At 39.1% G+C, this 13,631-nt stretch overlaps 2 long non-coding RNA genes and 1 gene segment (V, D, J or C); 2 read left to right on the top strand and 1 right to left on the bottom strand.

Annotated features, from left to right (window-relative positions):
* Positions 1-5,588: 5,588 nt before the first annotated feature.
* On the top strand, positions 5,589-7,298 carry LOC136179799 (Ig kappa-b4 chain C region-like). The segment is given in 3 exon segments: positions 5,589-5,601; positions 5,655-5,732; positions 6,810-7,298. Coding segments are annotated over 3 exon segments (414 nt in total).
* Positions 7,299-8,312: 1,014 nt separating this feature from the next.
* On the bottom strand, positions 8,313-9,869 carry LOC136179784 (uncharacterized). Its single transcript, XR_010666746.1, has 2 exons — positions 9,752-9,869; positions 8,313-9,644 (listed from the first exon to the last, which is right to left on the bottom strand). It is a non-coding gene; the product is annotated as an uncharacterized lncRNA (long non-coding RNA).
* A 170-nt stretch (positions 9,870-10,039) lies between these two features.
* LOC136179785 (uncharacterized) lies at positions 10,040-11,532 on the top strand. The gene is made up of 2 exons (XR_010666747.1): positions 10,040-11,105; positions 11,245-11,532. It is a non-coding gene; the product is annotated as an uncharacterized lncRNA (long non-coding RNA).
* The last annotated feature ends 2,099 nt before the right edge of the window (positions 11,533-13,631 follow it).

The following is a 13,631-nucleotide window of genomic DNA, read 5'->3' as shown; positions in this document are numbered from 1 at the left end:
GATTGTCATTTTCACAATAATCATATCAATCCCGTCACTGTCAGTTGATGTCTTATTTTTAGATTTTGCCACAATAGATCTTATCTCACTCTCATTCACTTCTTCAAGAAACATAGACTGCAATATTTGACCATCTCTATTCCAGCCACCTGCCGTTTGACAATCATTTTGTTTTTTAATAGACTTTGCGAGATTAGGTCCAACATCTACAAAAAAAGAATTAAATTCATTAACCACTTCATTCATGTTCTCAAACATCTCATTATTGTCGTTCTTAAAATAGCTCGGTGTACTTGTGGACACAGGATTATTTCCTATTACCTTGTTCATAATTTTCCATGTACTTTTGATGTCATTTTTGTTTTCCTGTAACACTTTATTATAATAATCTTTTTTGGCTTGTCTAATTATAAAAGTCAACTTATTTTTATAAACCTTATATTGCCTTTCTGCATCCTTTGTTTGGAATTTAATAAAGTCCCTGTAAAATTTGTTTTTCTTTTTGCATGCAATTTGCAAGCCCTTTGTAATCCATGGCTTTTTAATATAACTAACTTTTTGTTTATATTGAATAATGGGACAATGTTTATTGTAAAGGGACAAGTATCCATTCAAAAAGGAATTATAGGAATCATTTATCTCTTCTACATAAACACCTTCCCACTGTTCTTTGAAAAGATCATTTTGAAGTCTATGTATTGCTTCATCAGTTCTTACCCTTGCATATCTGTTACGAACTTCATTCTTCTTGCTCTTTATTTGACAGTCATTTATTGAAAACACTGGTAAATGGTCACTTATGTCATTAATTAATAGGCCACTTCTGGCATTATTTTGCACAACATTTATAAAAATATTATCAATTAATGTTGCACCTGAAGATGTTATCCTACTGGGCTTGGTAATCAGTGGGTATAGCCCTCTGCTGTATAATGCATCAAGGAAATCTGATGTGGCTTTGTGTTTAGATGTAATTAGGAGATCTATATTAAAATCCCCACAAATAATACATGTTCTTCTTTCATTTAACATATCCATTAATTCTTCCAGTTTATCTAGAATGTCTATATTTGAAGTTGGTGTTCTGTACACACAACTTACAATATTTCTGTTCTTTTCCATTTAAATTTCCACAGTTATACACTCCATTAAATCATCAATTGCTGTCGTCATGGATTTAACTGGTTTGCATTTCAGGTCACTGTCTACAAACAGGGCCACACCCCCTCCCCTCTCATTGCTTCTGTTCATATAATGTAACTTATAACCCTCAATATGAAAATCAACACCTTTCTCTTGATTTAACCACTTCTCAGATAAGGCTATCAACTTAAATTTACCTTGAAGTGAACTCAGATATCCATTGATCTTGGTGAAGCTCGCATAAAGACTTCTACAATTGAAATGTATTAACGAAAATCTATTGTCTAATTCAACATTGTCTTTGAAATCATTATCAGTATAATATTTACACGTGTCATTAATGTGATTAAACACATGACTCTCTGGGTCGACATCCGATTCAAAATCATACATTTTATACTTTCAGATCTGGAAAGGACTTGGCTTCCTATTGTTTCAGTCATTTGTTCGTTTTAGAAAGATGTATGTGCCCAAAAGGAAACACATTTGTCGCTGCTTTTATGATCTGCGCATACCTTTTTAATCTTTTTCTCCTGCATGCCGATCCATAGAGTCCAGTATCGTCTTTATACCACGCATCAGCTCACTCGCTGGTTTTCTCTTGCTCTTGGAGCAAGCTGTCTCCCAGCCTGCTGCCTGTAGTGTTGACTCCAAGTCCAGCTCCCCAGCTGGAATCTCCATGTTGATGCCGAACTCACGTAAACCCTCTGCCGCGACTGCAGGATTGTCAAACACCTTGAATTTCCCGTCCCTGTCAAATACTTTCAGTCTGGCTGGAAAGAGTATACGAGACTTGATCTTTCTTTCCTGAAGTTGTTTTCTCACTTGTTTGTATTTTGCTCGTTCCTCGAACACCTGAGCAGTGAAGTCTTCATCAAAACAAATCCTGTGGTCATTCATCCAAATATCCTTCTTTGCCCAGGCAGCTTGAAGCACCCTTTGCCTATCGTTAAAGTTTTGAAAACGGACTATTATTGACCTAGGACGTTGGTTATGTCCGGTATATGGTCCGGCTCGGTGTGCCCTCTCTAGCTTGATGGCCTCGTTAATATCCAGTTTCTCCTGTATTATGGTTTCCACAAATGCAATCATGTTATTTCCCTCGCATTTCTCAGGCACTGAATTAATTCTTAGATTTTTTCTCCGAGCACGGCCTTCAGTTCCCTCACATTTTACTTCCAACTTTTTCTGCAGGCGCAGACTGTGGATGAGCACTTGTGTCACGGCAATTTCACGATCCTCGTTTTCCGCGATTCTTAATTCGGCTGCGTCCATTCTCGCTTTTAGTTGTCAGGTGTGTTCTCTTAATTCATTTATTTCCTTCTTTAATGCTCCAAAGCTCCCTGATTTCTTTTAAAATCTCAGAAAGACCTGAAATGCCTTCCATACCTGCAACAGGTGGAGTTTTCTCCTGTGGATTGATTGCACAGAGTTCTGCCTGCTTCTGTCTTTCTTTCTGACTTTGTCGTGTCAACATTTTCTTCTTTTCCTGACTGAGAAAAATATATTTTGACGAGTTTGTTTTTGTACAAAATGCCCAAAGTTCATTCAAAAAAAAAAAAAATTCATTCAAAACAGTTCTAATTCACAAATGTTTGTGGAGCGTTAAATCTCAGCCTCCCCCAGCATGGACAGCCATCTTTCATCCATATAATCATCATAAATAATTCATGGTAACGCTTCACAAAGTATTTGAGTTTGCAGTACTTAATTTGTATTTGTTCTTTCAGAATAAAAAAAACATGTAAATAATACTTAATAATTAGTGTAACATTAACATACAAAATGAAGTAAGTGTCACTTGATTACGCTAAGTTAATAGTACTTTATGTAATTATGTTTATTATAACTTAAAAGATTGAGTTGTTAGAACTTAAGATTTTCGATGTAATCAGTTTCAACTCTTTTTTTGAGTTCAATTAACTTATCGGGTTTTACAGTGTACCACAAAACCATCACCATCTCCTCACCTCTGGCAGCCTGGTGGAAAACCCATAATATCACCAAGTCATCACCAGCACCATGTACATACACCCCAGTATGGCACAATCCAGACCTCCAGCTACACAACACCCCCATCCACTTTCCATCATGGCAACAAAAGGAAATCACTCACCTCCATCTCCTTAAAACAACCAATTTATATCATTCAGTACATTCATCCAGAAATACGGGTTGGGAGGGACCAGTTCCTCTGATATCAACAATTTAAAAATGAATACAACCAACAACAATCTACAACCTTCTCAATCAAGTGAAAAAATCTAATCTAACCCGTCCAGTCTGTATCCTGCTGGGGCTGTCAGCTGCTGTTGGGGGCCGTGGGTCGGGTGGAGGGGGCCTCTTGCCTGACCCCCCGATGTCCCTGTGAGATCCCTCTTTTCAGTTCTTCTCAAATGTTGCATGAGTGTGTATGAATGTATATGTATGTGTGTATACCTATGTGCATGTATGTATGGATATAGATATTTTCCTCTTTGTTTCTATGATGGTCACATTAACACTATACCTTTAATTTGATTGTTTTATCATTTTTCTTCATACATATATATATATTTTAGATTAATTCTTAGATTGTTTTCTCTTTACTTCCCACCTGACTTCTGACCTTGATGAATGAACTGCAACTCACACCAGATCTAAAAATCTCATAGCTTTCTATTACCCTCCATCAACATAGAAAAGTTCAGAAGTCACCATATCTCATTTCAATCTATGGCCTGTGTGATTGTTGTGTTGTGTCTTTTCTAATGTTTCACTGTTTTGACTTGTTTCTGTTTTCTTGTTAGTTTGGTTATTGGTTTTTGTTTTTGCTGTTATTTCTATGTGCAAATATTTGTAGGTTTGTTTTTTTGTCCACTTTATCACAAATAAAAAAATGTTAGATTTAAAAAAAAAATCTTATTACCCATAATCCTCTGCTTGCAAAGACTGTATTGTTTAAGTGCGTTTACAATGAGGTTTATAATCCAAAACAAATATGAGGGCTGATTGATTTTTAAGGTCTTTATCATGTCTGAGCTGCTTCAGTGAAGTGTGTCAGTCTCTGCAGAAACTTCCAGCTGCAGCAGTCAGTTCAGTTTCTGTTCAGTCTGACTGAGGGAGGTTTTTGTACGATGCTTTTTCACTGTGTGAACACATCCTGACTGTTGATGTAGTGAAAACTCTGACAGTAGTAAACTGCTGCATCTTCAGTCTGGACTCCACTGATGGTCAGAGTGAAGGCAGAGTTTGATCCACTGCCTGAAAAACGATCTGGAATCCCTGATGCTCGAGTGCTAGCACGGTATATAAGCAGTTTAGGAGTTCCTCCATCTTTCTGTTGGTACCAGGCTAAGTAGTGGTAGCTGCTATAATAAACATCCTGACTGGTCGTACATGAGATGGAGACGGAGGCTCCCAGAGCAGAGGTCACTGCTGCAGGCTGAGTCACTGTGACCTGTCCTCTGGACTCTGAGGATACAGAGACAAAAACAGAAAGCAGCATCAGGGTTTAGTGGGCTTCATTTCAGAGGGACGGATGTTCATAGAGGAGAGGAGTTTGATTCTCTGGACTTTACCTGTGAAGCAGCAGCAGAGGAGGAGAGTCCAGATGAGGACGCACATCAAAGTCATGTTTTTGATGATGAGGACGAGGATTTCTGTTGTGATGAAGGACAGCTGTCAGTCATCCAGTGTTCAACTGTCAGGACTATAAAGTCTCCCAGAGCACTGGAGCATGGTGCTGCTGATGCAAAGTGGCTCTCTATGGAAATGTTCTGACTGACTCCAACAGGGATCACTCTCATTACTCTGTTTATCAATCAATCAATTAATTATACAATTCATTAGAAAACTTTCAAAACAACTTTAATATGATTTCATGTTCATGCTTCTAGAAACATTTATCCTGATATAAATCAGGAGTTGTAATTAATAATATTCTTGAGAAAATGATTTAAAAATAATTCAAAGATTTAAATATCTCAAAGAAAGACATTCTTTAATCTGTTATAATCTTTTTAGATTCTGTTTTCATTTGGTCTCAGAGGTCTTGCAGGCAGAGACTCATTGAGGTGTCTGTGTTTGTGTCAGAGTCAGAGAGCCGTGTGTCTCTACAGCGAGAGGTTTTTGTACGACGACTCCATCAGTTTGTATCACTGTGGTACACGTTCGGTGGAGGAACCAGACTGGATATTGGAAGTAAGTCACATATTCAGCTTTTCATTCAATCAGTAAGTTATTCTGGTGTCTTTTGTCTTCATATTCAAGCCTGGAGGAAAAGAAAATACTGACCTTTAACTTTTAAATCGTTTGTTTTAGAAAGAATAAAGACAACATTTGACTTTAAAGGATTTCAGTTTAAAACAGAAACACAGACTGAATTTAAATGAAGGTAAAATGTTTGAAGCCAGAGTTTTTATTTGTTGGGAAATAGATGATTTTCACTCTCATGGTAAGGTGACATGTGGAGTTGTGGTAGTTTGAGTTCAGTGTGTTAAAGTCAGAGAGCCGTGTGTCTCTACAGTGAGAGGTTTTTGTACGGCCGCTCAATGACTTTGTACCACTGTGGTGGACTTTTGGTGGAGGAACCAGACTGGATGTTGGAAGTAAGTTTCTGTATGAATATTAAACCTAATGTTAAAATACAGATTTTTATATTTGATCCACATAAATCACACTTTGACAACCTCAAAGACAGCTGCTAAATAATGTTCTATTCATGAGGTTTTTCTAACAATCGATATGGACGCCTTAATGACTGAAACAACTGAATGAAAATCATCAAATCAGCTTTCTTTACAGAAAATGTTGATGACCAGGATTTTAAATTGTCTAGTGGTTTATGTTTATCAAAAGAAAAGAGAGGAAAACATCTAAATGAATGTGTTTTAGCTCAAAGAAATATTTTAAATCTGTTAAATAAAGCGTGATATCATCAGCATAGAGAGATATCAAATCAGTGCTACTGCAATTCAAACACTGACAAAACTACAAAGTAGATTTATTCAGATATTATTTATATGTATGTCTAATATATATCTTCATGTGTTTGTGTTCAGCAGCTGTCTCTCTGTTTATTTGTCATCGTTAAACTCTAACTCTAATGAACTCTTATCATGTTTTTATCGGTCCTGCTTTACCGTGATGGTTCACTCAGGACAGTTTGATTTCTGTCACACTGAAACATAAACAAGTTGATGTTTAACAAAGAGAGGTGTTTTAAATGTTTTCCTCAGATTCATTTTCTGACAACTCTTTAAGGTATTTTTCTGATACCTTATTTTTCTGATTAGAATTCATTTGAAGAACATTTGATTGTGTTCAGTTGATTCTGTTTTAGTTTGTTTTACCTACAAACTGTTTTAATAATGTGTTGCAAAGTTTTTGGATTATTTTGATGGGGAATGTTTGTAATGTTTTAAATTTGATTCAGATGTAGTTTAAATATATTTCAGGTCATTCTGTGTGATTCTCTCTCTGTGTGCTGATGTGCATGAGAGGCTTCTTAAAGGGAAGTGAAACAATGTGTGAGTGAGTGACCGGTGGAGCAGAAAGAAACATCTGACAGAAACTCCTAAAAAAGAAAAATCAACTCTCAGACATTAAAGGTGTCCTATAGGGTGTGGTGTTTGATTGACAGCTGTGTGCTCCCTGTCCTCTAATCTGATTGGTGTCTCCTATAGGTGATGTGCGTCCCACCCTGACGGTGCTGCCCCCCTCCAATGAGGAGCTGGAGCAGGGGAAGGCCACGCTCATGTGCCTGGCCAACAAGGGCTTCCCCTCAGGCTGGAGTCTGGCCTGGAAGGTGGACGGCAGCAGCAGCAGCAGCTGGGAGGAGAGCAGGAGCCCTGCGGTGCTGGAGAAGGACGCTCTCTACAGCTGGAGCAGCACCCTGAGGCTCTCTGCAGACCAGTGGAGGAAGGTGGGCTCTGTGACCTGTGAGGCCACCCAGGGCGCCCAGGCTCCGGTCTCAGAGAGTCTGAGTAGAGACCAGTGTTCCCAGTAATGACTCACTGGGACTCTGCTGCTGGTTTTACTGTGATACTGCTCTCACTGTGCACCTTTCTCTCTCTCTTTATTTCATGTTTCTAAAGAATAAATATTAGCTTGTTGCTTCATATGTGTGTGTATTGTTTCCTGATAATCTGTTCATTAAATCAATGAGAAATACACTTTTTGTCTTTTTGTCTTTTTTTCAAAGTTGTTAAAACGACTTTTCTTTTCTTTTATCACAAACTGTCTTAAGATACTTCATCATAATGGAGCCAGTGACTACATTAAGAAATGTAGTTTCTCCATGATAACTTTACAAAGGACGAGTAAAAACACATCATGATGAGACATAAACACTGTTTTTAAACTCAGACTGAGCTCCTCAATATGTTTGATGAGCGTCATCAGTGATCACAGAACTTCAAACGATATCATTTTTCATCATTTATATAAATATTTATATAAATTCCCAAATGACAGTAAACTTGTTTTGTGCTTTATTCTCTCTACAATAGTCGGTAATAATGAACAAAACCCATGATAGCCAGCATGACTAGCTGAGACCAGAGTGCTCAGAGACCAAGATAAGATCAAGACCAAGGCAGGACAAGAAGGAGACAAGACCAGGACAAGAAGGAGACAAGACCAGGACAAGAAGGAGACAAGACCAGGACAAGAAGGAGACAAGACTGGGACAGGAAGGAGACAAGACCAGGACAAGAAGGAGACAAGACCAGGACAAGAAGGAGACAAGACCAGGACAAGAAGGAGACAAGACCAGGACAAGAAGGAGACAAGACCAGGACAAGAAGGAGACAAGACCAGGACAATGAATTTCACTGAAAAATCATCAACTTGTGTGCAGCTGGCGTGACACTCACTCAGACTGTAACACCAGGAAGGTTGCAGCCGTAACTGGGGGATAAAAGTCAAACTACAAATGAATTGAAGTTAATCGTTGTTTCAAAAAAACAACCCTTTTCCTTCCTACCACAATCAATTAAGGAACAGGACTACCACAAAACCATCACCATCTCCTCACCTCTGGCAGCCTGGTGGAAAACCCATAATATCACCAAGTCATCACTAGCACCATGTAGATACACCCCAGTATGGCACAATCCAGACCTCCAGCTACACAACACCCCCATCCACTTTCCATCATGGCAACAAAAGGAAATCACTCACCTCCATCTCCTTAAAACAACCAATTTATATCATTCAGTACATTCATCCAGAAATACGGGTTGGGAGGGACCAGTTCCTCTGATATCAACAATTTAAAAATTAATACAACCAACAACAATCTACAACCTTCTCAATCAAGTGAAAAAATCTAATCTAACCCGCCCAGTCTGTATCCTGCTGGGGCTGTCAGCTGCTGTTGGGGGCCGTGGGTCGGGTGGAGGGGGCCTCTTGCCTGACCCCCCGATGTCCCTGTGAGACCCCTCTTTTCAGTTCTTCTCAAATATTGCATGAGTGTGTATGAATGTATATGTATGTGTGTATACCTATGTGCATGTATGTATGGATATAGATATTTTCCTCTTTGTTTCTATGATGGTCACATTAACACTATACCTTTAATTTGATTGTTTTATCATTTTTCTTCATACATATATATATTTTAGATTTATTCGTAGATTGTTTTCTCTTTACTTCCCACCTGACTTCTGACCTTGATGAATGAACTGCAACTCACACCAGATCTAAAAATCTCATAGCTTTCTATTACCCTCCATCAACATAGAAAAGTTCAGAAGTCACCATATCTCATTTCAATCTATGGCCTGTGTGATTGTTGTGTTGTGTCTTTTCTAATGTTTCACTGTTTTGACTTGTTTCTGTTTTCTTGTTAGTTTGGTTATTGGTTTTTGTTTTTGCGGTTATTTCTATGTGCAAATATTTGTAGGTTTGTTTTTTTGTCCACTTTATCACCAACATATGAATGTTATTTAAAAAAAAATCTTATTACCCATAATCCTCTGCTTGTAAAGAGTGTGTATTGTTTAAGTGCGTTTACAATGAGGTTTATAATCCAAAACAAATATGAGGGCTGATTGATTTTTAAGGTCTTTATCATGTCTGAGCTGCTTCAGTGAAGTGTGTCAGTCTCTGCAGAAACTTCCAGCTGCAGCAGTCAGTTCAGTTTCTGTTCAGTCTGACTGAGGGAGGTTTTTGTACGACGCTTTTTCACTGTGTGAACACAGCCTGACTGTTGATGTAGTGATAACTCTGACAGTAGTAAACTGCTGCATCTTCAGTCTGGACTCCACTGATGGTCAGAGTGAAGGCAGAGTTTGATCCACTGCCTGAAAAACGATCTGGAATCCCTGATGCTCGAGTGCTAGCATAGTAAATGAGGAGTTTAGGAGTTCCTCCATCTTTCTGTTGGTACCAGGCTAAGCAGTGGTAGCTGTTATAGACATAAACATCCTGACTGGTTCTACATGAGATGGAGACGGAGGCTCCCAGAGCAGAGGTCACTGCTGCAGGCTGAGTCACTGTGACCTGTCCTCTGGACTCTGAGGATACAGAGACAAAAACAGAAAGCAGCATCAGGGTTTAGTGGGCTTCATTTCAGAGGGACGGATGTTCATAGAGGAGAGGAGTTTGATTCTCTGGACTTTACCTGTGAAGCAGCAGCAGAGGAGGAGAGTCCAGATGAGGACGCACATCAAAGTCATGTTTTTGATGATGAGGACGAGGATTTCTGTTGTGATGAAGGACAGCTGTCAGTCATCCAGTGTTCAACTGTCAGGACTATAAAGTCTCCCAGAGCACTGGAGCATGGTGCTGCTGATGCAAAGTGGCTCTCTATGGAAATGTTCTGAGAAAATGGCTGATTTTGAGTTGAGTGTTTCAATATGTGCTGAAAACAAATTTGAATATATGTTTTTAGGTCATTCGAAACATACTGCAGAGCATTGTCAGCATACATAGTCATTGTGTGTTTTTCATTGAAAGTCTTATTATTGTTTACTTATTCATTTACAGTTTTTTTTTACGATTGCTAAGACACTATTTGAAGTACTGTCAAAGATTTTCCTAAACTCTTAACAGAGTTAGGACAACATCCGTCTGTGTAGGCTCTAAAGTTAACACCAATTTAAGAAGCTTGAACTTCTTTTACACACAAGCTCATCCAAGACCAAAACAATGGATTTTTATTGCCAATTTTACAAATGTTTTCTCACTTTGTAGCCTGGCCTACTCCATGGGGGGTCTACCTCAGGTCCCCTGCAATAAGGAGAAAGAGGTTCCGGTGCCCCCTTTCTTCACGCGTAGGTGTGAAGTATTGCAGGGGATTCTGGGATTAAGAGTCCTTTAAGTCTCTTTGTGATCTCAGTAAATAACTCAAATGAGGCTTCTCACAGAGGTGCAGGCCCAAGTCCATTGTTTGCTGGTCATAAGCCTGCGTGGCCCAACAGCGTGGTGGCGTTCAAAGAAGGACCAGAGCTAGGGTAACTGATGAAATAAGAGCTGCTATCATAGAGCATGTCATAAACCACAGACTATCATACAGAGAGGCTGGTGAACACATCTCAGCCGGGACACAGTGGCATTCATTGTCAGGATTTTTCGACAAGCCAACAGGTAGGATATTTTACAAGGCTTCTCCTACTGCAAAGTGTAAATCATTTTACCATGTATTACAGGAACGGTATGCCTCCAGTCTCTCATATGTAACTGTGTTTTGTCTCTCTAAGGATTCAACATCTACCTCCCTCAGGGGGAAGAAGGAAGCTCCTAAATGAAGAGCAGGAACTTGCCATTGTCAACGTGGTGATTTCTGACGATAAAATAAAACTGAAGGACATTCAGTCCAGAGTTGTAGAGGACAACCTTTTCTTAGGAACATTGTATCAATCAGCATAAATCCATTTCTCAGACTCTAGCTAATCACAGAGTCTGAAAGAAACAACAAAGTTCATTTTGAAATAAACAGCGAGTGCATCAAAGAACTCTGTCACCAATACATCCAGGTAAGGTTATGCAATACAGTCATTACTGTACTATACATAGTGTGTTTGCAGTAAACTACTCTATAAACCTGGAGTACAGGAGGACATACAGTAGGTCTACAGCAAAGCATTTACACACACTGTGTCTGATTACTGTCAGAGAGTTATGGAGATAGAGGCCAATCAAGTCCCACATGAAATGATCTACATTGACGAGGCTGGCTACAACTTGGCAAAAAGGCGTCGGCGTGGAAGAAACATAATTTCCAAAAGGGCCACAGTAACCGTCCTGGGCCAGAGAGGAGCCAACATCACCATGTGCGCCGCAATCTCCAAAAATGGTACACTCCTGCATAAATGTGAGATTGGCCCCTGACCACCTCACTATTGTATATTTTTGTTATCTTGCAGTAATGTCCTGTTGCAGATAAAGCCTTTACTGTAGCAATTCTGTCTCTGTCTTATTTTTTTCATAAACAGTACATTTACTCTGATATGGGTCATTCCTTTTTTGTATTACATTTCTGCAGCCAAAGAAACAAAATGCATGCATTTACTAAACCCAACAAAACAAAACGTAAAGAAAATGCAGTGCTAAACACAATCTATGATCAAATATGTCTATTGTATAAGGGCAGATCTGACACATAAAATAATGTAGTTCCTGTAATTCCATCTGATGTTTTTATGACATTGTGCTGTGATTACATGTTTATGTTGGAAGAGGACATGTGTTGGTGTTTTGGAAGAATGATTTTATTTTGAGACATGTTTGCAGTGTTTTGGTGGACATGGTGTAGTGTGTGAGTGTATTATTTTATTTTGAAAATGAGTGTTGGACTTTAGTTTACAATGTGTGATTTTGAGCATGAAATTAACCATTTTGCCATTTGTGTGTTGTAGGTGTGTTGGTGCGTTAAGAGTTCAGGAAAGTTGTTAAAGTATTAGAAAAATGATGTGTGTGTGTGTGTGTGTGTGTGTGTGTGTGTGTGTGTGTGTGTGTGTGTGTGTGTGTGTGTCCTCAGTGAAGTGTGTGTGTGTGTGTGTGTGTGTGTGTGTGTGTGTGTGTGTGTGTGTGTGTGTGTGTGTGTGTCCTCAGTGAAGTGTGTCAGTCTCTGCAGAAACTTCCAGCTGCAGCAGTCAGTTCAGTTTCTGTTCAGTCTGACTGAGGGAGGTTTTTGTACGACGCTTTTTCACTGTGTGAACACCCACTGACTGTTGATGACATGAAAACTCTGACAGTAGTAAACTGCTGCATCTTCAGTCTGGACTCCACTGATGGTCAGAGTGAAGGCAGAGTTTGATCCACTGCCTGAAAAACGATCTGGAATCCCTGATGCTCGAGAGCTAGCATAGTAAATGAGGAGTTTAGGAGTTCCTCCATCTTTCTGTTGGTACCAGGCTAAGCAGTTATTATTATAAACATTCTGACTGGTTCTACATGAGATGGAGACGGAGGCTCCCAGAGCAGAGCTCACTGCTGCAGGCTGAGTCACTGTGACCTGTCCTCTGGACTCTGAGGATACAGAGACAAAAACAGAAAGCAGCATCAGGGTTTAGTGGGCTTCATTTCAGAGGGACGGATGTTCATAGAGGAGAGGAGTTTGATTCTCTGGACTTTACCTGTGAAGCAGCAGCAGAGGAGGAGAGTCCAGATGAGGACGCACATCAAAGTCATGTTTTTGATGATGAGGACGAGGATTTCTGTTGTGATGAAGGACAGCTGTCAGTCATCCAGTGTTCAACTGTCAGGACTATAAAGTCTCCCAGAGCACTGGAGCATGGTGCTGCTGATGCAAAGTGGCTCTCTATGGAAATGTTCTGACTGACTCCAACAGGGATCACTCTCATTACTCTGTTTATCAATCAATCAATTAATTATACAATTCATTAGAAAACTTTCAAAACAACTTTAATATGATTTCATGTTCATGCTTCTAGAAACATTTATCCTGATATAAATCAGGAGTTGTAATTAATAATATTCTTGAGAAAATGATTTAAAAATAATTCAAAGATTTAAATATCTCAAAGAAAGACATTCTTTAATCTGTTATAATCTTTTTAGATTCTGTTTTCATTTGGTCTCAGAGGTCTTGCAGGCAGAGACTCATTGAGGTGTCTGTGTTTGTGTCAGAGTCAGAGAGCCGTGTGTCTCTACAGCGAGAGGTTTTTGTACGACGACTCCATCAGTTTGTATCACTGTGGTACACGTTCGGTGGAGGAACCAGACTGGATATTGGAAGTAAGTCACATATTCAGCTTTTCATTCAATCAGTAAGTTATTCTGGTGTCTTTTGTCTTCATATTCAAGCCTGGAGGAAAAGAAAATACTGACCTTTAACTTTTAAATCGTTTGTTTTAGAAAGAATAAAGACAACATTTGACTTTAAAGGATTTCAGTTTAAAACAGAAACACAGACTGAATTTAAATGAAGGTAAAATGTTTGAAGCCAGAGTTTTTATTTGTTGGGAAATAGATGATTTTCACTCTCATGGTAAGGTGACATGTGGAGTTGTGGTAGTTTGAGTTCAGTGTGTTAAAGT

The sequence above is a fragment of the Labrus bergylta genome, chromosome 8 (assembly GCF_963930695.1).
Source record: "Labrus bergylta chromosome 8, fLabBer1.1, whole genome shotgun sequence".
In the NCBI taxonomy this organism is placed as follows: Eukaryota; Metazoa; Chordata; class Actinopteri; order Labriformes; family Labridae; genus Labrus; species Labrus bergylta.
This window is presented reverse-complemented; position numbering and strand designations above follow the sequence as displayed.